Source organism: Strix uralensis, chromosome 4 (genome assembly GCF_047716275.1).
Source record: "Strix uralensis isolate ZFMK-TIS-50842 chromosome 4, bStrUra1, whole genome shotgun sequence".
NCBI lineage: Eukaryota > Metazoa > Chordata > Aves > Strigiformes > Strigidae > Strix > Strix uralensis.
In genome coordinates this window covers 127,103,411-127,129,091 of record NC_133975.1, presented here as the reverse complement: position 1 = coordinate 127,129,091, position 25,681 = coordinate 127,103,411, and the positions used below count along the sequence as shown (strand labels likewise).

The 25,681-nt window shown below is 43.3% G+C and overlaps 1 protein-coding gene across 1 annotated transcript; it reads left to right on the top strand.

Moving 5' to 3' along the window:
* Positions 1–5,239: 5,239 nt before the first annotated feature.
* On the top strand, positions 5,240–21,253 carry PLD4 (phospholipase D family member 4). Its single transcript, XM_074869063.1, has 11 exons — positions 5,240–5,326; positions 8,252–8,341; positions 11,114–11,319; positions 11,619–11,802; positions 13,197–13,317; positions 13,683–13,810; positions 13,979–14,179; positions 14,573–14,712; positions 17,990–18,155; positions 19,174–19,270; positions 20,612–21,253. The coding sequence occupies exons 1-11, from the start codon at positions 5,324–5,326 to the stop codon at positions 20,818–20,820; spliced, it is 1,545 nt and encodes a 514-aa protein (XP_074725164.1). The 5' UTR covers positions 5,240–5,323; the 3' UTR covers positions 20,821–21,253.
* Positions 21,254–25,681: the final 4,428 nt, after the last annotated feature.

The window sequence follows — 25,681 nt, the reverse complement described above, 5'->3', positions numbered from 1 at the left end:
TTCTGGATTTTGTGTGTTAATTGGGGGGGAGTAGTATGTGTTTGGACTAAATTTTTCAACTGCCTGTTGACACTGTTGTTAAATACAGTGCAAGGAAATAATTGTCAGCAATTGAAGACTCACAGTGCAACTGGATCCATCCTGGTGACACCTATGGCTGGGGCAGATCCCTCTCCAGTAGTACAGGAGGTCTCGTTCCCTGCTGCCATACTTACAGGATTGAACTCCCCATTACGTGAGGGTGGTCTTACTTCTGAGTCTGGTATGGTGATATTTGTTTTAATTTTTAGTAGTGTTTTATTTCATTGCCATGCTTTAACAATGGTAGTTAAAATGAGCCTGAATCATTCCCCAGCAAGTATGTGACTACAAAGAGACATTATTGGTCTCATATAAATATTGGAGTTTATGTATCTGTGAAATTCTGATTTTTCCCTTCATTCCATCACTGTCCTCTTCCCTCCTGCAGTTCTGTCTGACCTTTGTATCCTTCCTGGCACTTTTGAAACAACGTTAATTCCTCCTTCCCCTTCGCACAGGCTCCAGGTGCCTGCAGCCTCCCCATCCTGTTTGGTGCCGTGTGGGCCTCTGCCTCCATGTCCTCTGCATTAGCACAGCTTCTATAGGAAGTAGAACATGTGTCGCTAATAAAAACGTTGCATTGTTTGCCAGCAATAACTAAAACACAAAGGGGGAAGGAAAAATAATGTTGGTACCTAACCAGGATCAGTGGGAGACTTCCCATCCCTGGTGACCTTTGCATTAGATACTTGAATGTGAGACCTTTAGCTTAAAGTTTTAGGCAGGGATTTTATGTGTTTAAAAAAAAAATTTGCCTCTCTTAAAAAGCTTTCTTAAGCTTAGTTTGTGTGTACTGTGTCTACAGAGAAAGCTTTCTGGTTCTCTAAAAGGCAGGGCTGTGTTACAGACTAGCTACGTTGCCTCTCCGCAGGTGTCCCCAGCAGCACTGAGCGGTGTTGGAGTTGGGATGCTGTGCAAAGTGCCCTTTTGAAGCCAATAGCTCATCCGCTTCATTAATTTTTAACAGTATGACTGAATAAACATAAGAGGTGGTGGAACTGTGGCCAAAACTATTTGCAAGGTAATGAAAGCTGCTATCTGGTAGGATTTAAAAACAAAGGATAGATGGTGAAAGTAGTGATCTCTGTGCCATCTTCCTTCTGAGAGCTCAGCTGCAATCCTGCCGGGCTCTTCAACATCCTCGTCTAGAAACAGAACCTGGTTTTCCACGTGTGTATAGAAGGGAACACCACAAAGTGTGGCTATCAGCAGGGTTTGCAGGATCCTTCCTCAGAGCAAAACTAAGTCACTGGAGCAACAGGTTCTCAGTTTTTGACTTAGTGTGAAGATCTACCAGTAGCCCCCCATCTATTGGGTCCTGCCCACGCGATGGTGTGAGAGGACCATGCCTTTTCTGACAAGGGCATTTGTGGACTGTTCAAAGCCCTGCTGGTCTCAGCTTTTTCTGGTGAGAGGGGGCTGGCGTGGGGCAGCAGTGGTTGGTTTGGCTGCGGAGCATGTTGCTTTCCTTAGGAGGGGTACGACCATCTGGATGCAGCCCCGCAGAGGCTTGGAGCACCTGCGCACAGCTGTGTGCTTGGTGCGGTTGTTTAGAAAAAGTTTTATTTTAATGGATTGGCTGCTTGGGTTTTTGAATGATGTGGGCCGAGCAAGGGAAGCCAAGAAAAATGAACATAAGAAAATAGTACTCACTAGGATACTACCCTGCTTAAGCTTATTTTTCGTCCTCTGAACAGAAATACTGAAAATACTGTACTTGCCAGAAGAATTGGTGCCAGAAAAGGCTTTTTCAGCAGTAACGCTTCTGCCTTTGTCAACATTCAACTCACAGGAACCACAGAAAGGAGAAAAAACCCACAAACCCAAAATGTGGCATCCACCTGGCACCTGGGGACACTTCGTAGTCAAGGAAATGTCCAGAGGCACAGGGGAAATTCGATTTCAGCAAGAGGACCTGTGGCTTTAGCACAGCAGTAACCACAGATACCAGGTCACTCTTTTGGGTGGTACGTTCCTCCCAGGGAATGGATCTCCCTCCTAGCTGCTGATCACTGGGCAGGCTCAAAGAGGATGGATTATAACACAGCCTGTAACACACCTTCATCACAGGCAGTGCAACCTCTGTGTAAGCAAGGAAAATGTTCTTTATCTTCAGAAGGATGTGAGGAAAGCAGTTGCATCGGGCCTATGGCTTCTTGGGTTGCCAGATACTTTGCAAATTGAAGAGGAGTGTAATTTTTGTAATACAATGCCAGATATATTCAAGGCAGACAGCACAGACTGAAGCTTTTCCTAATACTTGTAGGTCATCTTTCCTAGGTACAATGGGAGGGAGAGTGCTATGTAAAAGGAGTGACATGACTGAGACAGTAGAGGACTCTGCAATCACTTGTGTTATGCAAATCACTGATTTTTTTTTTTTTCATTGAAATATTTTTCCAAACAAAATACAACTGACAAGCATTTAATTTTAGGTTGAACAAAAGTGATTCCAAATAAGTGATAAATGGTTTGAGTTAAATGTTTCAAGTCCATGGTTAGATATTTTAGTGAATTTATTGATTTTTTTTTTTTTTTAAAGTGGAAATTGAGTAAATCTTTAAAAATATTTCCAAACAAAAGAATCACAATTTTATTTAGACTTTGAAATTTTTCTCTAGGCTTGTCAGCTGAATCACTTCCCAATCCTTGACCTGAAATGACTTATTTTTCTTTTTTTTTTTTTTTTTCCCCCCAGCACGTTTGAGTATACAATCTTTCGGTACAAAGTATAAATAGAACATTTTTCTTTTCAAGTGTAAGGACCCTGGCTGCTCCTGCCTCCCATCCTTCTGTCGACTGTTGGTGTTTGCAGCCCAGCTGCCTAGTCCTTGTGAAACGGAAAGTGTAGTTTTGTAGTAATCTCTGCAGTGGTAGCGACGTTTTTGTCTATTATTAGCTCTTGGATATGAGTGTGTGTTAAACTGGCAGTTTTTTCTTAGCGAACCTCCCACATAGGCATTAAAAGATCTTTCACTGTATCTTTTAATGCACCCTTCTAACAAACTGGAGTCCAAGCATGCTTTTTAGAGAGAGTACATTAACCACAGAGTGGCATCCAACTGTACAGTGAGAGATGTATTTACTCTGTGTGTGGGATGGTGGCAAGTCAACCAGAGCAACTGGTAGAAGGAGCCTTGTCTGAGGGACAGGAAAAAGGAGGAATAAAAAAGATTGCTTGTTTGCCCTGAAACTTTGCCAGTCTTTTTCTTCTATCCTTCCAATTGCATGAATTGGTCAAATAAATCATATTCCCCCTACAAACTCACTTCCATCTTTAAACTCTCAAAGCTGCAACGCTACTAGTAAGACCAGAAATGTGTAATTGATGTTGGGCTGGTATGTGAGATCAGATAAGCAGAAGGAAATCAGGCTTTTGCAAGCTGGAGAGGAGGAGGACGATGAAATTAATCAGTGCTGTAAGTGGTTAGAGAGCTGCCAAGGAGGAGGAGAAATACAGGTCCTTCTTCTGGAAGCTGCTCTTCTGCTTGATATAACCCAGCCTCTCCCAGTTTGAACTAAACTGGTGATATTTGAGCAATAAATGGTAAGTCCTGAACTTCATACAAATGTGCTGATGCTTGTGTGGTACAATCCTGAACTCACTGAAGTCAGTGGGAGCTTTTGTGATTTATGTTGGCATAGTTCATGCCAGGATTTCGGTCCTGCACATAAACAGAGCAAGGCAGCTCCTTGCTAAGCTTGCTGACATGTACAGCACACGCACTGACTTGAACCCATGAGGCGCTTAGCTGAAATATTTAGTTTGGATGCTCAGCCTCTGAAGTCAGAGGAGGGACAAGGACACTTCCCAGGGGGCGATCTGGACCTTTAGCATGGTGGCTCACTAGAGTTGCCTCTTTTCCCTGACTGCAGATGAAGCCTCGGTCAAGCAGGATCCTGCCTTCAGTTTCCCAGTAACCTGAGTCTAAAGGGATGGCTGTAGTCTTTGCCTTGGTTTTTAAACCCTGTTTTAATAGAGATTTGGGATGGCCCCAGTGACAGATGATCTGTGTGTGCACAGCAGTAAATTCAGGAGAGAGCTGGCTAGTCAGACAGGTGTCCTATCTGTTCCACCATTTTCTCTCACTTTTGTCCTTCTTTGAGTGTTTTGGTCCCAGGGGAAGCAGGCAATTCATGACACATTCAGCTTCCCAGAGAAGAGCTTCTTTCTGCTGTACCTGACCTATGCTATCCTCTGGCTCCTCTTAGCTTTTCCATCATCACAGAATCACAGAATTGTCTAGGTTGGAAAAGACCTTGAAGATCATCCAGTCCAAACATCAACCCAACATTAACAGTTCCCAACTACACCAGATCCCTCAGCGCTAAGTCGACCCTAGTCTTAAACACCTCCACATCATCAGCTTACTATGAGATATGATAAAGCCTCGTGATCCTTGTTGGCCCTCAGTTCTGTCTCCATTGTTTCCCCACTACAGCAGGCTTCCTCAGGTACTGAACTAGGGAACTGCATCCTTTGGTTCAATAGGATGGAGGGACTGCCTGGAGAATAACAGCAGCATTACCATACTGCCTTGTGTCGACAGAGGTGCAGCCTTTGGATTTTTACAGTAGACATAATTTCTTAGAAGCTGCTTCAAACTCAACATTGCATGTAACTTTCTTCCTCAGCAATGTCACTGCAAATTACAAATACCATTTGTTTACGACAAAAGCTGTATTATTTCAAAGGAGCTAGTTTGTTCCCTATGTTTGTCCGAGGATGATTGGGCAGGAGAGTGGTTGCAGGAGGAACTGGGTAGAGAGACAGTTTTGGAGGGTTTGCTCCTTGGTTTAAAATTAAGCTTCTGGTGGGTTAAGAGTGAAGCAGTGAGTACGCTGTCATGTCTGGGATGCAAACTGCACTGAAGCTGAGTGGTCCTTTCAACCAGTGTCTTCTCGAGCTGATCTAGGCTCTGATCTTACACCACTGAAGGCAGTGAGAAACTTTGCCATTCAATAGAGTTTGAGCCAGGTCTAGCACTGCAGAAAATTATGCCAAATAGGTGGAGATCAGGACCTGGAGTCTAACAACTGAGTAGTAACTAGATGAGAACTTGGGACTCTGTCTGTGTGTTGTGAAACTCAGTGTTTAAGAGGAAGTAATCTGCAGCAGAAGGAGGAAAAACCAGAAGAACCCAAAATAATTCTGCTGGTGAAAAGCACTGCCTCTTTTAAGTAGAGTTGGGGGTCACATCTGACTACAGTTGGACATCCACACAGGAGGAGGTCTTCCAGGATGGTAAGTACATTTGCCATCATCTTGGGAGTGTTGAGGGGTGATCGTGGAGAGATGAATGCACTTTGTTCATCTGAGGAACTTCAAATAGCTTCTGGGGAGGATTTTGTCTACTGAAAAGTCTCATCCTCATATTTGAAATCCCAAATCTGAAACAATTTGATGATGATGGAGAAAAGAAGTAACAAAAGTTATTTGTGGGCAGGGAGAAAGCGGCCTAATGTTATAAACAACAGTCTCCTGTGTGTACTCAGCAGATTGGTATTAGCTTGTGTTCCAGTGTGTGAAGCAACACTAAGCAGCACTTGTATTTATTGCTCTTGGATTAAATTTAGTCATTGAAATTGGCAGCTAGTAAAGCCCTGAAAGCTTAGAGGGAGCCACAGTTAATTACTGACTAGCTACAATATTCTTAGTAAGAATTCTGGTTGAGTCTATAATGTTTTCTTTCTTGAAAATTAAATGGCATATTTTAGTGCAGTTCTCATGATTTCTGTATAGCAGCTGGGAATCTAACCCATTACCAGTCAAAGATATCAGGAAGGATTTTGTCTGAACCAAGGGGTAGATGACTCTATTATGGCACATATGAGATCTGTTCACTTTCATACTTGAAGAGAAATGCCGCTTTTTGAAGCCATTTTGTAACTGTTGATGAAAAAGAGAACTGAAACAAGTTGTTTCTCATAAGCTCCACACTTCTGAAGACATCACATGGCTGTAAGTGCACCTATAGCTGCAGTTCCTTACCAAAACACTGCTTAGGTTGACAAAGGTTTTGTGGGGAGCACTTCAGCTTTGGGGGGCAGAGGGGCAAGACAACATCCCTCAAGCTCTGGTTCTGTGACAAGCACCGTGCGGGGCAGCTGGGGGGCTGTTTGTTACTGGATAGCCCAGCTGGCTGGGACAGCTACAGCCAAAGCAGTGAGCTGCAGAGTGTGACCTGCAACCTCACTGGGCTCTCCTGGCCTAGGCTGAGGGGCTGCTGCTGTTGTTTTTCAGCAGCCTTTCTCCTCCTCCTTTAAAATCCCTTTGCCTCAGTTTCCTACCAAACTCCTTAGCTGCTTCTCTCTTGCTCTCTCCTCCTTTTGTTCCCACTAAGTTTTTTGGGTTGGTATTTCTCTCAAGGGGGGAATGATGTGTTGCTGTCACACAGCTTTCTGTGCATGGTGTGTTATATCTCCACTCCGTGCTTGGGCTGTAAGCTCTTTGGGGTAAGACACCGCGTCTTTGTACTGTGCTTAAAGCATGAACTGAGATTTCAAGGGCATGGGGACCTGACATTCACCAGGGAATGGCCTGTTGTCCTTCACTACCAGCAGCAGCCCAGTTTCTCTGGGGCTGGGAGAATGGGTGTTTACCTGCCAGCATTTATAACTATTTCTAGTGTAAAAGCTTGTATCTGAATCTGGGGGCAGCTGATAATAACAACAGGCAGACTCTGAAACAGAAACTTAGCTTTCATCTCTGCAGCTCTAGCATGCTTTTAAGCATGCTTGTTCATACCTTTTCTTCCCCCTCCATCTTTCTCATTCTCCCTTGCCTGCTCTTTCACCTTGGGTCCTCTCTTTTCACATCCCTCTCTGCATTCCCCAAGTCCCTGTTTCAGATCCACCTCCCTTGTCTCCCAAAACATCCTCCACCTCTTTGGTTCAGCCCCACTAATTCTTGTGAGTCGGGTCCCACAAGAAGCCTTTGGGGCTATGTCCATGCTGTGTCCAACTCCTGCCTGCGCCATGCGGTCACAGCATCCGTACAGAAAGGTGGAGTGGGCAGGAGCTGGACACAGCGTGGGACGTGTGTGGCCATGGGGTCTTACTGGTGTGGGAGGGCAGACACCGTGAGCCCATCCGGTTCAGGTGACAGTAGATGTGAACATATGGCAAGATGGATGGGACAAGCCTGGCAGGATCCTTCCTACCTAAAACCTGTGTGAGTGTGGCCACCCACAGAGCAACTGCGTATCTGATACCATTACAGCGTGTTTGTCTTCCAGGCTGCAAACACCCAGTGGCTCAGGGGTAGGAAGCAGTTGCTTGGGGACTGGACAGGTGATGGTATCATCTGGTAGCACCTTTTGGAATCTACCACACTCCAGGATGTGCTTCTTGCTTCTGAGCACGAAAAATGACAGCTGACTCCTATGGGGTAAATTCAGCTCTGCTGATGCAGGGATGATTCATGACCCGTTGGGCATGTGTGGAGTTTTTGGTTTGACCTTTGGAGAAGGCAAAACAGCCGAGTGGCCAACTACCCCTGCCCTACTATCTGCTTTGAGATTCAGCATATTTTGGTATTTGCTTTTGTGGTTGCCTCTGTTGGTGATAACACAAGATTGGAGCAATACTGTCTGAGGAGGAAAAGACGTTAACTTACTTTCTACGGTCATGGTTGCAACAGAGAAGAGGAGTTTATATTTTGTCCTGGTCCCTGTCCACTTAACAGAGTCCCTTCTGGAAGAGATACTGGCATTGAAGACAACTCACAGGCATAGGAAGAGAGTGGGAGCCTAATACAGTCACACACAGCATGACATTGATGCTGTACACTATCACCCATGGCTTCAATGCTTAATTATTGCTTGTTGGCAAATAAGTTAGCTTGCAACAGGAAAAAAGTGAGCGTTGAAGTGGGGTAAGTTGAAGAGGCAGTGATGCAGTTGTTTACACATTAATTACTGCAGTGATTTTTGTGTGTAGACAGAACCAGGGAAAAAATGCAGGGACCTTTCTCTCCCTCTCATTTTGGAATCTTTTAATGTCATTCAAGAACAATAATACAGTGAGGATGTTGCACAGATCCCTACTTAAATCTCAGAGCACTATATAAAGGAATGGCAGTAACCTGCATTTTTAGTCTGTAACTGGCTTTATACAAATGTTGTCATAAAGTTTCATTTTTCCCCTTGCATACATTTCTGTTTTTCAGATTGTGAAAAAAGCGTTAAAAACTTCCCTGATGTTTAATGAGTCCTCCAAGATGAAATTAAGCGTGAACAATCAAAAAGGCGTCAAAACGGTAATTATTGGGATACACTACATTTGCTTACAAGAGCTGAGATTACACTGACATTTCAGAAAAGAAATAGCAGATTAAGAAGAATGATTTTATTGCTGGTTTAGAAATCTGAGTAGGTTTTGATCCTATTTGTAAACAAGTGAGTGACAAAATCCTCATTGATTTATCCGGTAGGCTGATCAAACCTTGCCGAGAGGGAGTAGTGTGGAGCCTAATCGTGGAGCCCTGACTCAGGACAGTAAACTTTGCTCATACAAATAACCTCACTTCCACCATTAGCACAGCTTTTATGTATTTATTCAGCAAGCCTAGACATCACAGCATACACTGGACATCCCAGTGTAGAGCATGGTGACAGCCAAGATGTGATTTCAAAATAGATCTCCTACCTTAGAAATATCTTCTAAACCCTATGTGATGTTTAAGTCTTACCAATGTGTCCATGGGATGAAATGCAGAACTGTTAAAAATTGGTGGGATTTTTTTTGCCCTCAGTGAGAGGGAGAACAAGCCAAAGGGCAAAAATTTAAATAGTTTAAAAATGTTTTTCTCATTCAAATCTGCCTGAAATTGAGGCAGCACTGTAGATCTTGAGAAAAGCGTAGAAAATGAAAAGTAAGAATCTTTATCCACATAGAAATTGAAATAAGATACTTTCAGAGGCAACTGGTTTCTGTGTAATTTTTGTATGTTCCCTTTTGGGAGCTCACATTTATAGCTACAGCCTCATGACCACTCCCAGACTCGGTTCTCCTGCCTGGAGGTTCAAAAGCTCAAATCTGAAGTGCACATTGCCTATCACAGGATGGTGGATGGTCCCAGCTCCCAAGAATTGCCATCAGGAGCCACACATGATAGTTGTTGGGAGGATGGATCTGCCCTGGTGGCTGTCCTTTCCTCCTCAGTTATAGGGCAACGTATAGAGCCCAGTGCTATACATTTCAGTACGCGAGTGGCTGGACTCCAGATCTGGATATACCAGGTGGCCAGGCTATTTTTTTGTTTTCATCTATGTTCAGGAAAAGAAAGGAAGTACATAAAAAGAGAAATGAAGCTAACTCATCACACTAGAATGACAAGGAAATACTGTTCATTTGCCATGTGGATTTGTGTAGTTTCACTTGAGTGAGGTTTAAGTTAGAAGACAAAACCAGACCATGTTCAGAAACCACAAAATGTCCTTATTCTTCTGACATTTTTGGTCTTGTTTTTTCTCCCCGACTTCATGAACTTTATGGTAGTGCTGGGCTTGATCCCACAGCTAATCTTCTGTTACAGATTTCCTTGTTTTGATGTTGGTAGAAATTTTGTTGAACACCTATTTCTCTTGTACTAAAATTAAGCTAATAAATGTCGAATCATAGAATGGTTTGAGTTGGAATGCACCTTAAAGATCATCTTGTTCCAACCCCCCTGCCATGGGCAGGGACACCTTCCACTAGCCCAGGTTCCTCAAAGCCCCGTCCAACCTGGCCTTGAACACTGCCAGGGAGGGGGCAGCCACAGCCTCTCTGTGACCCCCCTCCAGGTTCTGGACATCTATTGCCAGCACTGACATTAAGCTGGTAGGAGTGGGATAGATTGAGGTTCCTCTCCCCGGGCAACTTTAGTTTAAAGCCCTCTTCACCAGCTTGGCAAGTCGATGACTGAAGATGCTTTTCCTCTTCTCTGACTCCATCAGCCCCCAGTAGAACAGGTTTCTCAAAGCGAGTCCCATGGTCTAAGCAGCCAAACCCCTGGCTGTGGCACCACTCCTGTAACCAATTGTTGATTTGCCAGATTCAACTCGCCCTTTCAAACCCCTTCCCTTTGACTGGGAGAACTGAAGAAAAACCTAACTGTGCTTCAAAGTCCCTTACTGCCGCTCCCAGGGCTCTGTAACCCTTCCTGATACTCCTCAGACTGCTTCTGGTTGTATCATTGGTGCCCATGTGAAAAAACAGCAGCAGATAATAGTCAGGGGACTGCATGAGGCTCAGCAATCTCTCAGTGACATCCCTGATATGAGCCCCCGGTAAGCAGCACAGCTCTCGAGAGTGCGCCAGGTCGGCAGATGGTGCCCCCGCACCTCTCAGAAGAGTCACCTACCGCTGTCACCCGTCGCCTTCTCTTCGTTGTGCTGGTTGTTATATGGGGAGCAGACTGGGCTGCCTTCCTCAGCTTCAGCATCTCTCCTGATGTGATGGGTCTTTTCTCTTCAGTCTGCAGAGCGGTGAAGTGGTTCTGCGAGGGCACCTCAGGCTTCAGGGGAAATCTCTTCCTCCTGCAGGTCCTTGCCGTTGCAGGCTTCCATTCTTTTGCATTATTGGGCTCCCTCCCTTCTGTGTGTGCAGGTGGGGGAGTTTCTGGCTGTTTGGCTGTGGGTTGTGGGTCCACTGCATACTGCACTTGGAACCAGCTATCTAACTCCTTCTCAGCCTCTCTGATACTACACAGCCTTCTCACTGCCTCCTGCAGCTCATCATCACTAATGGTCATAACTTATGATCTAAACTAATCATAAGGTTTGGGAAAAAGCAGGGTTTTGTTATGTTGGCACAGGAAAAATTAAACCAAAACTAAAATCATGGTCCTCACATAAACCAACCCCTATGTGGCTTGTGATCCTCACTTTCAGTGGTGTATCTAAGAATACTGTCTGCCCATAGCTGAAAGCAAAATTACTATTCAAAGAGTGTGATTTACTCACCTCCAATAGGTAGTCATTCATCAGCTGGTGTATTGGTGACTTGGTGATCACTTAAATGTTCTCCTATTTGGATTCTGTTCTAGTTTCAAATCTTAGGGGCAATTTTGATACTTGGTCTTGTCCTGATGGCTGTTTACTTCATGAGAGTGGACAGTATGGTTGATCCTAAAGGAGAAGAAGCAGTTGCCAGCATTTACAAAGAGTTGGAGGAGGAAGAAGGACTCTACAGAGATCTCCCGGGAACCACAATAATTGAGGAGGACACCAATAGATCCAATGACTCCTGCAGGTAAACCAGGCCCAACATCCAGCCCCAGGGGGTTACTTTTCTCCTCGTCTTTAGGATGGTAAAATGAAAAGCTCAGAATGGCTACTGAGAAGCTATTCTGCTGGATTTGGGAGAGTAATGTATGATACATGCTTGGCTATAAAAAATGGGGATAGAGAGTACTCCCAGCTTTTTGTCCAGCTCAGCTTGTTTACTTTTGAGGTTGAAGTGCAAAATGGCCAACTGTATGGCCTGACAGGTGCTTGGTTTCCTGCTGGGGTCACAGTCACTTGCTTCACAATATACAATTGCCATTGCAGCTTTGAACTTGTGGAAAATGTTCCTTATGACTTACCTTTTGAGATAAATAGCACTGCAGCCAAACCCTTGTACCAAGCCTGGATGAAACTCCTTGATCTAGCCCAGGAAAGAATTCATGTGGCTTCTTACTATTGGTCTCTTACTGGGAAGGATATCAACGTCAATGATTCATCTTCCAAGCAGGTAGGAGAAAATCAATGACAAGGACATCTATGGTTGTATGCCTCATGTACACGTGACACATGACAGATTGACTGTGTGGTCTGTCTCCCAGAGACATTGCTTGACTCTTCCTGCAAATCCAGAGAGGGTTTCCATGCTGATCTGAAGCAGCACACCAACTTTCCTCCTCCAGTCAAGTTAGACTCCACCTGGGCTCTGCCCATGTCTCTGAATATTTCTATGCTATGTTTTAAGAGCAACCAGAGGTCAGCCTCAAAACCACACTCACTTACTCTGCAGATGGTCAGCCTGTGGTAGGGGCAGCCAGTGGCATGGCTGAAGAGCCTACAGGATCCCATATACAGAAGTGAACATGCCAGTTCCCACTGGCTAGCTGGAAGTGCCAGAAAGCAAAGTCTGTTGGAATTTTGACTGCTTCAGAGGCTGCTTCTCCCCCATGTACAGACACAGCATCTGCATTCACCTGTTTTGCAGGTGTCCCTGAACCATGCCATTTGACAGCAGCTTAAGACATTCATTCTCCTTTGCAGGGCTGTCCTCCTGGGTACCCTGTGCAGCCAGGCTTCCTGCGGGGCCTCTCTGGCTCCACCACCAAAAGTAAATGACAGAGGCCACGGCACAGGCTCACCTTGCAACCGTCCATCATGTTTAATTGTCCCTTGGCTCTCTCGGCCTGTGGCAGCTGGCAACCTCCCAGGCAATCCTGAGCAGGGTCTGGGGGACTGTTCTGAAAAGTAGAAGGGACAAGGCCACCCTATGTCAGGCAGGTATGAAGTTTAGTCATGTATCAGGAATTGTGCCATTTGCTGTTAGACCAGATGCTGGCCTGTTTAGTACAGTGGGCCGAGCCTCTGCCTCCCTCCTGGCACACCTTCCTCGTTGTCCTCATGGGCTTCTGGGAACTTGTCTCCTTGTATTCCTCCCCAGGTGCTTCTGGTGTTGTAAGATGACTCATTTCCTCCATGTGAGAAGAAGTAAAAGTGACAGATGTAAGGCTGAGCCCTGCCTCTGCTAAAGAGACAGCTCAGAGTAGGACAGTCTCTGTTACTTTTATCCTCAGGGTGAAATGACACAGCATATCTATGAAGCATCAGCATCCAGCAGTTGATCTTCACTGGGGCATTCACCTCTGAAGTCTGGGATGTTTGTGGTTGTACTTTTAAACCTTATATCTAATAGCATTACATGATAGAAAATAAACTTTAATTCATACATTGGATCAGAATCTTTCTTCTCTTTTTTCTCTACTTGAAACACTCCTGAAATAGGTGAAATTTCTGACCTTCCTTGTGTTGGGGTTCTTCAAAGGAAGAATCCATTAGTAATATTGTACTTGCATATATCTTACTAAATGTTCTACAACAAAATATAAAAAATAACAATGTACCATGCAGGGTGAAGATATTCTGAAGAGGTTTGAGAGATTACTCGCAGGGAATATCTCTGTGTATGTTGCAGCAAGTATGCCAACTTTGGCTTCAAATTCAACTGACCTTGAGCTTTTAGAGGAAAAAGGTAATTATCTCACTTCAGTGATGCACTCAGAACTTCAGTAGTGCAAAAAGACATCTTAGAGAAACTGGTCTCCAAGGCCTATTCTGACGTGGTGCTTGCATGGGTTCACAGGACAAGAACTACATATTCACTAGTTCATGATTTCTGTGTATGTTGTCATGCCCTTAAAAATTTTTCTGAATGTTCACGTTTTGTATATTTTTGCAAGTTACTGTATTCCCAGGAATGACTGGTTGTGAATTTCAGTAGGTATTACTGGCTGCACGTATTGGACATCCAGACATATTCTGGATGTCAGTGGAGCAGTATAGATTACCATCTCAATGCTGTATCTAAACTTTTTCCCCCTCATCATCTTTCTTCAGGGGCTCATGTAAAAAAGGTTGATTTCGGACATTTGACAGGAGGAGTGTTGCATAGCAAATTCTGGATTGTAGACATGAAACACATATATATTGGTAGCGCAAATATGGACTGGAGATCTTTATCTCAGGTAAGCTCTGCTGCTGCATATTCAAAAATCCAGAGGCAATTTCATGTTCTAGCACATAACAGAGAAAAATCATGATGATGTATAATATTGACTGAGTGGGAGAAATGGCAAAGAAACCCCTGGAGGTGGCTCTTTCTGGGGCTGTGACATAGCTTTCTCTCCTTGCAGGTGAAAGAGTTTGGTGCTGTGATACACAACTGCAGCTGCTTGGCAAAAGACCTCTGGAAAACGTTTACTACTTACTGGGATCTTGGACACGCTAATGCTACCATCCCATTCCCTTGGCCTCATAATTATTCTACCCACATTAACAAACATCAGCCTCTGGAAGTAGAATTTAATGGAATCTTAACAAAAGCCTATTTTTCTGTAAGTATGTTTTAAAATAACATGATAGATCATAAACTATGTCTAAGAATTGGCAAGAAAGATTTCTTAGGTGGTACTCAGTTACCTGTGTTTCAGTTGGATAATAATTCAACAGGTTTCTCTGGAACTACTCAAGGAATAAGGGTTGACCCAGCTTTGGCTGTCAGGTAGCATGGCCAGAACAGGGTGCATGTTTGCTTTAATCACCTGTGGGATCAATATATCAATAAGTATCTGACCCATGAAGACATGGAAAGCACGAGGAATGATAGTGGTCCACCTCAAGTGCTTTGTGCTATTGTAATGAAAACTGAACAAGTCTGAATACAAATGAATCTCAGTCTGACAGAAAAAAGGATGAAATCACTGACCTGTGTGTTTTCTTCTTTACAGGCTTCTCCTCCAGCATTTTGTCCAGAAGGTCGCACCCATGACCTCTTTGCTATAATCAGTATTATCAGTGAGGCACAGAAATTTGTCTATGTTTCTGTTATGGAATATTTCCCTACCAGCCGTTTTCTTCATCCAGAAAGGTACAATTTTAATCCTGAGCAAATCAGTTGACTGCACTACTTAAAGGAAAAATATACTATTCCCCCCTTCTGCAAAGAAAATATTCAGAGAGAACTGAGGCTTTGCTCTGCACTCATGACTGCCTTGTGGACTGAGCAAACACTGATGCTACAGGAAGGATGGTATCCAATGCTACCCATGTGCTTCGCTAGCCTTTTAAAGCAGCCTCTTGCGTTCTTCACAGAGCAAGAAACTGAAGTGCCAGACTAGGGACAGTCAGGTACAGCTCCCTTCAAAATACAACAGAGCAGCTTTATGGATAGAGAGAAGAATGGGAACAGCAGAAATATATCTGACATCAGACTTTTCAGAGAAAATATTCATAGAATCATAGGGTGGTTTGGGTTGGAAAGGACCTTAAATACCATCTAGTCCCAACCCCCCTGCCATGGGCAGGGACACCTTCCACTAGCCCAGGTTGCTCAAAGCCCCGTCCAACCTGGCCTTGAACACTCCCAGGGAGGGGGCAGCCACAGCTTCTCTGGGCAGCCTGTGCCAGGGCCTCACCACCCTCACAGGGAAGAATTTCTTCCTTATATCTAATCTAAATCTGCCCTCTGTCAGTTTAAAGCCATTACCCATCCTATCACTACACTCCCTGATAAAGAGCCCCTCACCATCTTTTCTGTAGCCCCCTTCAGGTACTGGAAAGCCCCTACAAGGTCTCCCTGAAGCCTTCACCTCTCCAGGCTGAACAACCTCAACTCTCTCAGCCTGTCCTCACAGGGGAGGTGCTCCAGCCCCCTGATCATCTTCGTGGCCTCCTCTGGACCCGCTCAAGCAGGTCTATGTGTTTCTTATAGTGGAGGCCCCAGAGCTGGACACAGCACTGCAGGTGGGGTCTCATGAGAGTGGAGTAGAGGGGGAGAATCACCCTCCACACAATTCTCTTCATGCAGCCCAGGACACAGTTGGCTTTCTGGGCTGTGAACACATATTGCTGGTTCACAGTAAGTTTTCCATCCACTAATTCCCCAAGTCCTTCTCCTCAGGGCTGTTATGAATCCCCTTATCACCCAGCCTGTATTTGTTCTTTTGCTTTTTGCTTTCCTCTTCTGCTTCTGTTTCTTTCTGTTCTTTACATCTGAAGACTCTTCCTTCTGGCTCTACTGCCTGTTTGACATACTTGACCCATAGTTTAGAGGATGATTCTTAACTGTCCTTGTCAAGATCTGCAATGATAGCTTGAACAGTTTCTAAAAGAAACTTCTGGGCTTTTATTATCCTTTTTTTATCATCCATCTAAGGACATGCAAATTCCTGAAGCGTGCTGGATGCATGCAGCATCAGCTCTCAAAGAGATGGTGGTAGTGCTGATCTGGAGTGAACAAATTGTGTGTGGTGGACCACTGCCATGGCTCTAGTGGGCTGCCCAAGGTCACAGCAGAATTATGCAGACTCTGCACATCAACTCAAATCTGAGTAACACAGAAAGTTAGTCAGTCATGGGGAAACTGCTAAGACTCCAAATCCTCTTAGATATGCTGGAATTAAGATGTTTACATGCAACCAAGTGCTCTGAGTATTATCTGCTTATAACATTTCTGAGTTTTCCAATCATCTAAATAATCTGACTGAGAAAGAAGTTCAGGAAAAATAATTATGTACAACATGGCTTGGAAAGAGTAGGGTGAGCTCTAGGTTGCCATTTAGCCAGAATTATGCTGTGCATCATGTCCTGTGGCATGACTGTGTAAAGCCTCTGTTGTTCAGCTGGGCATGTGTTTGTTAGCAGGAAGAATGTAGGATAATAGATAGACACAGCTAATTCCACTGTCCTTGAAACAAATTGTCAAAGACTAGCTTCCAGTTTGAGGATATTTTTTATAAATCAAAGAGCTTAGAGGATTTTCAGTTTCTATGTTTTATGGTTGAATCTCTGGGTTTCTCATCTCCTGCTTTTAGCTAAGAACAGGTTTACAGAAGGCTATTTTCCCCTTAGGAATGAGTGTGTTAATACTCCTCATTCTTCATCTGAAGCCTTAATCCACCATTTGTGACAACTAGGGCCTGATCAGATGCAAACAAGAGTTTGAAAGGCCTAGGGAAAGTGGCACGGGGCCTCGGGCTATCTCCACAGCAACCAGCTGTAGTGCAATGAATTGAGGCTGATTAGTTCAGGTTAGGTTCCTCCAGCAGCTGAGGCAGAGGGAACAAAGCTGCTGTCTTAATGCCTAAGTGTTAATCAACTAGAAACTGATATATTTAAAAAATGGAAACTGTTCAAAACCAGCATTTCTAAATAGCATGTTTTTTGAGGTTTTTTAGGATTTACAAGTCAGCCTGAGCCTGAAAGCACATGGCTGGTCTGTTGATCACGATAGAACAATGTGTGTGGGAGGATTAGAGAATTCAGTCCTTTGTACATAAGACCAAAAGGAGTAAGTTAGGCAAATGAATTCACCATTGCTCATGGGACTGTGAGCGAGTGTCAGACCTTTCTCTGTATCAGTCCTCCAATCTGTACTAAAGATGCTTATCTTCTTCCGTGCAGCACTCGTTAGGATCTACGGAATGAAAATGCTACATGGGCTTCTGGAGTTACTAGTCCTGGGATGTACGTTGTCCAGCTCTTAGGGCTGTGTAGTTGGGTGAAGGATTTAAAAAATTTTCCCCAATGCTGCTGCCAACACAAGTGTCAGGAAAATGGGCAGCCCCATGTTCACAAGAGCACAGCTGTGTTTGTCACCTCGGGGGCACACGTCAGACTAAAGAGGGCAAGGAAAGATGGGGAGGGATAGAGTCTGTCCATTCTGGCTGATGGCACAGGACCACTGCGGACACTAGAAACAGCCTCCAGGATCCCAAAACGGCCCTATTCTGCAAAATGTCTCTTACGCTTTCGTCTGGGCTTTGTCCTTTTTACTTTGTGCTGTATGATCTGGATTTACATTGAAGTTGTTATTGCTATTTTTAATTTCCTGAGGAAATGAGCATGATGGCACCATGCTGTATGTGTATCTGTGTACATGCATTTTACCGAGCTTTAAACTTTTTAATCAATTTCAACCCGATTTGGCAGAGACTGGAGGTCTCAAAACACACTCTGAAAAGAACTGGCTGGGTAGAAAGCAGAAATCTTATTTATATCTCCAGTGAAGGCACAAGTGCTCCTCTTACTAGACATTCAAGATTCCACCTGTGCATGGCGTCACTTGTATTCTCAGTTTATTGTCATAGCTTTCTACTGAACAGTTTCAAAAATACCCCTTTTTCCACCCACCTACTTTTCTCTAGATACTGGCCAGCCATTGACAATGCTCTGAGACGTGCAGCTTTCAACTACAGAGTACAAATCCGGCTTCTGGTCAGCTGCTGGACCCACTCTGACCCAGCCATGCTCTACTATCTGAGGTCCCTGCGTGCTCTCAACAACCCACATGCCCACATCAGTGTCGACGTGGTACGCTAAGAAACCTGATTTTAGGAAGACAACTTGAGGATATGGGCCCCACACTGATCTTTGAGTCTAAGATCCCAGTTGTGTGTGCAAGTATCAGGTTTTAGGGAAGAAGATTGTCCATTGTTGCAGCAACTGTTTCGGGTCCTTGAGAAAATAAAGCCCAAGAGATAATCTTTGAGGTAGCAGCTATTGCAAGCAAGTAGTGACATCAAGGGATGTGCCTGGCTGCAGCACTTGCAACATTATCCAGGCAGTCACCTTTGCTGAGCACCGTGACAGTAACAGTTTACATGACAACTTAGTGCTCTTCTCATAGACCTTTTCCTATATGAAGACTCTTAAATGGGTCTAATTACTATCAGTTTTTTACAATTGAGAGCCTATACAAATGGACCCATTTTTGAACACTACGTATTACACACAGGCCATAGGCACTAGGCTGGAATGCACAAAGTGGAGTGGGGATGGTGTGGAAGCTCCCAACATGATGCAGTTACCATAACAGAGGGAAGTCACAGGAGTAAGGAGGAATGTTTTTTACCAAAAAAAAGGGAACAGAAATGTAGATTTTAGTGGGAGTTAACACAAAAAGTTAGGCATTATTGTTGCCTGCAGTACCCATGGTGTCTGTGATCAGCCCATTCTAGCACAAAATAAGAGCAGCAATCAGTGGTAAATGCAGATCTATTAAACAGCTGCCTAAAACTGCATTTAATTGTCTGCCCTGTAATGATAATAGCTGTGCCACTAATGGAACATTGTGAAGCAAACATTATCCTTATCTGATCTCAATTGCTTAACCAATTTTATGTATAGTGGAAGTACTATTTATTAGTTTTCTTGGATAAGAATACAATCTCTTTTATGGTACATTTAATAACAGTGTATGGAATATTCTCTTCTGTTCTTTCTGTACTATTCTATTCTTTGGAAATATAGATAATCTGCATTGTCCAATTATTCAGTCTGTTCCTCACTCTGGTATTTCTATTTATGTTTTTAATTTCTCTCCCTCCAGAAACTCTTCATTGTTCCAGTTCTGAATCACACAAATATTCCTCATGGGAGAGTGAATCACAACAAATATATGGTCACAGATAAAGTAGCCTATATTGGTATGTATTCCATTATTCCAAACACTTACGGTATCTTCAGATCTATGGGACTGAGACTGAGATAGGATGGGCTGCAATATCAAAAAAGACCTCATTTTGCCGTGTAAGGCAGATAAACATATCAAAGTATATGGCTTTATCAGAATGTCTGCCCTGGGTAAAGAAGTGGGGATGTAAAAGGGAGACAATAATGTAGGTCAAGTTCAGTAAGAAAGAGATTATTTCATATGATTGTGAACCATTAAGAACAGAGCATGACAAGTCTGAGTGCACAGCCTGTGACAAGCACAGCAGGAATTTCACAGACTGTGTGCTCAGAATGATGCAGTGATAGCTGATGCTCTAGTATATAACGTTATTGTGCTTTAATAAAAATAAATTGCTGGGAGGAATTAATTCCACGCACTGTTTATTGAACAGAACTCTAGGAAAGGAAATGAGAAAACAGTAATGTCAATCGCTGCTCAGTTCCTGAAAGTCAGGATGGTGCTTATTTTTCACTCTTTATTAGGATCCCTCAAAAAAGGGAATGTGAAAGGGCTCTGTCATTTCAGTCAGCTCATCCTCCAAACAATGCAAAACAGCAAGTAGCCCAGTCTTCCAATGGGCTGAGGACTTGCAGCTCCAAATGCCTTTAGTAAAACTTGTTTCTTACTGAGTTGTCTTTTGAAGACAAATATGCAGATAATTTGGTTTCATGCCTAAGCACCTTCTGGAGCTGACAGTAGACTTTCCTGGCTAAGGTGAACACCAAGAGAAGTGCTAAGTGATAAAATGTGTGGTTTTTCACAGTGTCTGATTTTCTGAATTGTGGTAGCTTTGGAGAGAGCCTGGACAATGTCTACAGCTGGATTCACAGCTTTGTCTGGTTTAAAAGTCGGCTTTGCCTACTGAGCTCAGAACAGCTCCTGAGGATTCATTGATCAAGGGTGCAGTTTCTCCTCGTTTTCCTTTAACAAGTAAAGATAATTAAGGCCATTAAGGATTTTTTTCTTTAAACACAGAAACCCATACGAACAATGGCTTTTACCCCTCTTCATAACCTAATGTTGCACTCTATTCCCATGTTTATAATGAGTAGATTTGTGCATCTCTGTCACAGGCTGTAAGGAATCACAAGGTTATGAAGCTTCAGGGTTGCAGTTAATACTGACTTTCCGAAACCTGAGGCCTGTAATAGGAAGGGGGTGACCTGATTTTTGCTGCTCCGTTGGTCCTAATGAGATTTGCAGTTGTACAGCAAATTAGCGAAGCCAGGCAATGTGGACTTAACAAGTATGGAGATCAAACAGAATACTGGGAAATGAATGTTTTCTAATTAGCTACTTTTCCATTGCATAGGGACTTCCAATTGGTCAGAAGATTACTTCATTAATACAGCTGGCGTGGGTCTAATTATCAAACAGAATTCAACCAACCAGCAAAGAAGACAACTGCCTATCCAGGAACAATTAAAAAACCTTTTTGAGCGAGACTGGAATTCCAAATATGCAGTGAATCTGGAAGATGTGCAGGGACAGAAAGACTGTAACTGGAGAGGCAGACTCTGAAGTGAATTGAAATAGCCATTTAAAATAGAAACAAAAAATACATTTGAATCTTGTTCTCCATGTAAAACAAGGAGCTTTCTTCTTCACGTCTTTGTCAGAGAAATCGCTTCCTTGCGGTGTCCACATTGTTTGATGACGCGAGAACTTTTCATGGCTGACTACCTGCAAAACCATTACTCAGTGTGTGACACTTCCTTTTTTGTGTGATTACCTCATCCCAGTTAATGACACGCATCCAATGTTATGTGACAAGCTGTCTGATATTAAAGAAAACAGGGAAGATACAACCAGATCTTAATACATCAGAGACGCAGATCATCGTTGCTGTGCTATTTTATCTTAGGAAGCTATGTATTTCAACCTTAATGTTCCATTAACAGTGTTTGCTTGCATGTGTTTAAGCATATTTTTAATAAACTCCTGGCCACTTTAAGATTTGAGCCATGTAAGTAATCGCCTATAATAGTGAGGGCAGATTTTTAAAATAATATAGGAATTAGAGGTACAGGGAAATACCTGTATTTAAGTGTTGAGGCTAGTTACCAGAGTTAAATGCCTGGGATTTAAATCTTGGGGCCAGCTCTCAGCTCAGCTGCCCTGGACCTCTGAGTGTCTGGGGATATTTGGATGTCTGTGCGTTGGCCTCATGCAGCAAATAGGATGGGAGGAGCGGGGCAAAGCTGCTGCATGAGTGCTGGTGTGGCAAAGGCATCTCACCTGCACTGTGGGCAGTGCTTGGAGAGCTTCCTTGCTCCTTTAGGGCTGTCCTTGTGCTGGTCCTGACCAGCGTTCTGTTTCTGGCCTGCCTTTTCTTCTGCAATCACGCAGTGACCACAACCCTGAGCCATCTGGTGCCTTATGACTTTATCTGCCCCTGCGTAGTGGCTCTGTTCTGGGTGACTCTCAGAATTGACAGAAAAGGAAAGCAAGGCACGTGCTCCAGCCGTGGAGCGGTGTGAGTGACACTGGGCTGGAGCTCCGTGAACCTCCCCAGAGCTGTGCACGTTTGCCTGACATTGGAAATGAAGCTGCAAAGTGAACTTTTTGCTCTGAGACTGATGTACCACAGAGGCGAGAGAACGTGGCTCCACAGAAGGGTCGGGCAAACCTCTTGTCCTGGCACCCTGTCTCTGAGCTCTGAAAGTGCTGTGGACCGCTCCAGCCCCGAAAGGCATGTGGCAGCTCGTGGCTTCATTCCCATCCTGGCAGGGCCTCATTCAGTTGCCTTTTGGCTCTGAGGCTGTCTCTCTTGACACAGACACAGCACTGGGTTGCAGGAGTACAGGCTTCCCCCTCAAGGTGCAACCTCCCCATCCTCCAGAGGAAGCGTTTTGGTGCTTTTGAATCCCTGCCCTGTGCTGAGAATGACAAAGGGACGTGCTGTGATGGTCTGTCTGTGGACTGGTTTATATCTTTGTGAATACACACAAATCCCCACACAAATAAGACCCTTTCCCCATGTCTTTTGGAGATGTTCCCAACAAATTTTGCATTTTTTGGTTTCCAGGGTGCTCCTTAGCTGTCTTTTCCAGACCCTTCCAAGAGTCCTTGGATTGTTTTATTCATCATTACAAATCAATGCTTGTTGTTATTAAGGCAGATTTTTATACATGTAGTTGCATTTACAGGTGAGTAAACTGACATTTTGTGAGTATTCACATAAGTGCAAACATATTGAAGAAGATGCAGGTGCTTTTAGCACTCTCCTCCCCTATTTCCTTTCTAAAGGCTGCTTAATGTTTTGAGATTTCCATTCATTAATTAAAATTTCTGGCAAAGTAGAACCTCCCCAGCTGGTTTTCACTAGCTCCATTTCACAGGTTTATTATCCTGTACCAACAAATGTAATCTGACCATGTGCTGTATTAATACTTGCATGCAAGAACGACATTGGACAGATTTTTCCCAGTGCAGTGAGCACAGGTGAATGGTGAATCAGTTGGAAAATCTTTCTGAGAAGTTACATCTTTAACCAGCAAAACTATTTTCTGTAGTGGAGGGCACTCCTCTAGATGGCACTCGAAGCTCTGTTTTCACTGTTTTTTGAGGAGGTTTTTGAGCCTCGATCTGTCAGTGCTGGATAAATTGTTCAGTGGGGCAGTTTCTGGGCAAGCTGGGAGACTTGTCTTCTGGTAATATAAGACTCGCGTGGGGTAAGGTTCATATAGAGGAAAATTGATGTTTATGGGAGTGCTCTTTTATTTTCTTTACCAGCATCATGTGCATTGTTTTTCCGCCACATATAAAGGAGGTGTTTACAATTAAGACAATGAACTGGATCTAAGAGGAATTTGAGTTTATCTCCCTGGTTTCTTGTGAGACTTTTTAGGCCCTTTCATAGCTTGATTCTAATTTACTTGTTCTCTATTACAAAGGTAGAATAGCGTGTAAATTATTACCAGACTTTGAGTCTCTTAGCACTTTTCCATTTATGAAACAGGGTTAATAATAGCCCTTATCCACCCACCTGTTGCTTGTCTCTTTCATTTAGGTTGTGATTTCTTCAAGCTAAGGACTGTACTAAATGTAAGCTGGGCCCTCTAGTAGTATTCATTAGCATCTATTTATTATCCTTGGATAGATTCTCTAGCTTTATTTCAGGCAGTTTAGATTTTTCTCGGTATTCATTTATTCATGTCTAGAAAAAATTGCTGGTTTGGATCTTGAGCATGCAGACTGTCCTCTGATCAGCTCATCTCATGTACCTGTGTTATGATGGAGTACAACTTAAGTGAACCAGCCCTAGTTTGCCTGTATGGCTTTCATGCAGAACTGCTGCACTGCCCTCTCAGCAGTTTCATTTCCGAGACCGCTTGGTTCTGAGACCGCTGCAGTGCTGGCAGCAGTGCAGATGACAGCAAGACAGAACCCAGATGGCTCCATAGGTTTGAGTTCTGACAGGACTACCAAGTGACCTGACTTCATACATTAGACACCAGTTTGTTCCAAAAGCTTTAGTGTTATTTGTTTTCAATTTCTTCCCCCTATTACCCAAGAATTTTCCTTTCCCAGTTGTTCCAGATAAATCATACCCTTGTTGCTTTCATCCAGGTACCTAGAAAATTTTTCACCTGCTATATCAATGTACACTTAATTTTTTGACAGTCATAAATATCTCCATAATCCTTGGAAGATAGCTCTTCTGTCATGGGCACTGACTCACAGACCTCTGCTCTCTGCAGCTTCCTGAGGATGGAAAGTGGAGAGAGAGGTGCTGGTGTCTTCTCCCTCTTCTCCCTGGTATACAGTGATAGGACACGGGACATGGTTCAAAGCTGCATCAGGGGAGGTTCAGACGATGTTAGGAAACATTTCTTTACTGAGAGAGTGATCAAACACTGCAACAGGCTTCCTAGAGGGGTGGTCGGTGCCCCAAGCCTGTCAGTGTTTAAGAGGCATTTGGACAATGCCCTTAATACCATGTTTTAACTTTTGGTCAGCCCTGAAGTGATCACACTGTTGGACTAGATGACAGTGGAAGGTCCTTTCCAGTTGAACTATTCTATTCTAGTCGAGTCTAGTCTAGTCTATTCTTCTTCATATGTATTATCATTCAGGATTATTTTTGGCTGTCTTGCCTTTAGGATATATCAGAAGTCCTGCTTCAAATAGAACAACAAAATAATCAACCAATAGACATGTATTCATGTCTTAACAATGCAAGAAATTACCGAGCTGGGAGTGTCTTTAATGCATTTATACCTTCTTTTGCATGTCAGATCACAGTTGTATGTTTGTTTGGCTGGAGACTGTACATAGATGTTTAGCTGAACAGTCCACTTTTTCAGATGTTAAAAAATAAGTCAAGAAAACCACAGTTAAAAGAACAATCTGAGCATCTCAAGTATACAAGTGGGGTCAGAATCAGCCCGTTCACAAAATGTCTATGTTCTGCAGGTTTCTGTCTGTGCTTCTTGCACATTTTGATCTCTGGGTAATACCTTGTTAACCTGCTTGTTTTTTCACTAACATTCACCTTTCCCAAAGCTGACAGTAGCCTCTTTGAAGGAAGATTTTATTGCTGCTTCTTTTCTGGACTACTCTTCCCTTAACTAAATTAATCTTTTAAAAACGTCATAGTGGTTATTGCTCTGTGGTCATTGCTGTCAGATCTCAATTTTAATTGTCTTGATTCTGTCACCTTTGAAACAGACTCCTACATGCAGTACTGTCTAGGTGGACTCTTATTTGTGGGTCTAAGTAAATGGATGCTACCTTGAGAAACATTTTATGTGAAGGCTGCTTTGCAGGCAGATAAGAGCTGCTGTTAGAATGAGATGTCCTTTATTACATACATCGCCTTTTTCTGGACTTAATTTTTCTGTTTTGATCACAATGTTTTCCGCAGTCCTGGTATATGTTGTTACTGTCTGATGTGGTAATTTTGGATCTATCATCTATAAATGATACATGTCTAACACTTATGTGAACAGTCTCGTCATAGAGAATTAGAGTTCTCTTCAGAATAACTGCTAGCAGTTCTCTTTAGAATATTTAAGCCTACTACAAAGATATAGAAATGAAGAACATCTCAAGCTACAGATGATTAGACAACCAAGTACACTCAGTTCCTTTACAACTCAGTTTCTAAATGTTTTGCTGTGTCTACTTTCCCTGTACAAAGTAGAACACAAAGAAAGGAAATACAGGTTGAGAAAAGTGCTGTAAAAAGCATGTCTGCACATGCAAATCTATAAAACTCAGGATTGTAATGAGTGAAAAGTCTCCATTACCACTGTATTTAGAAACTGCTGTCACTTCAGCAGATAGTGGGGCATACTCAAACCTTTTGCAAACTTAAGCTGGTATTTTCAGAATCAGAAAACGCTAACAGCACTAACAGTAACTCATGCTACTCGAG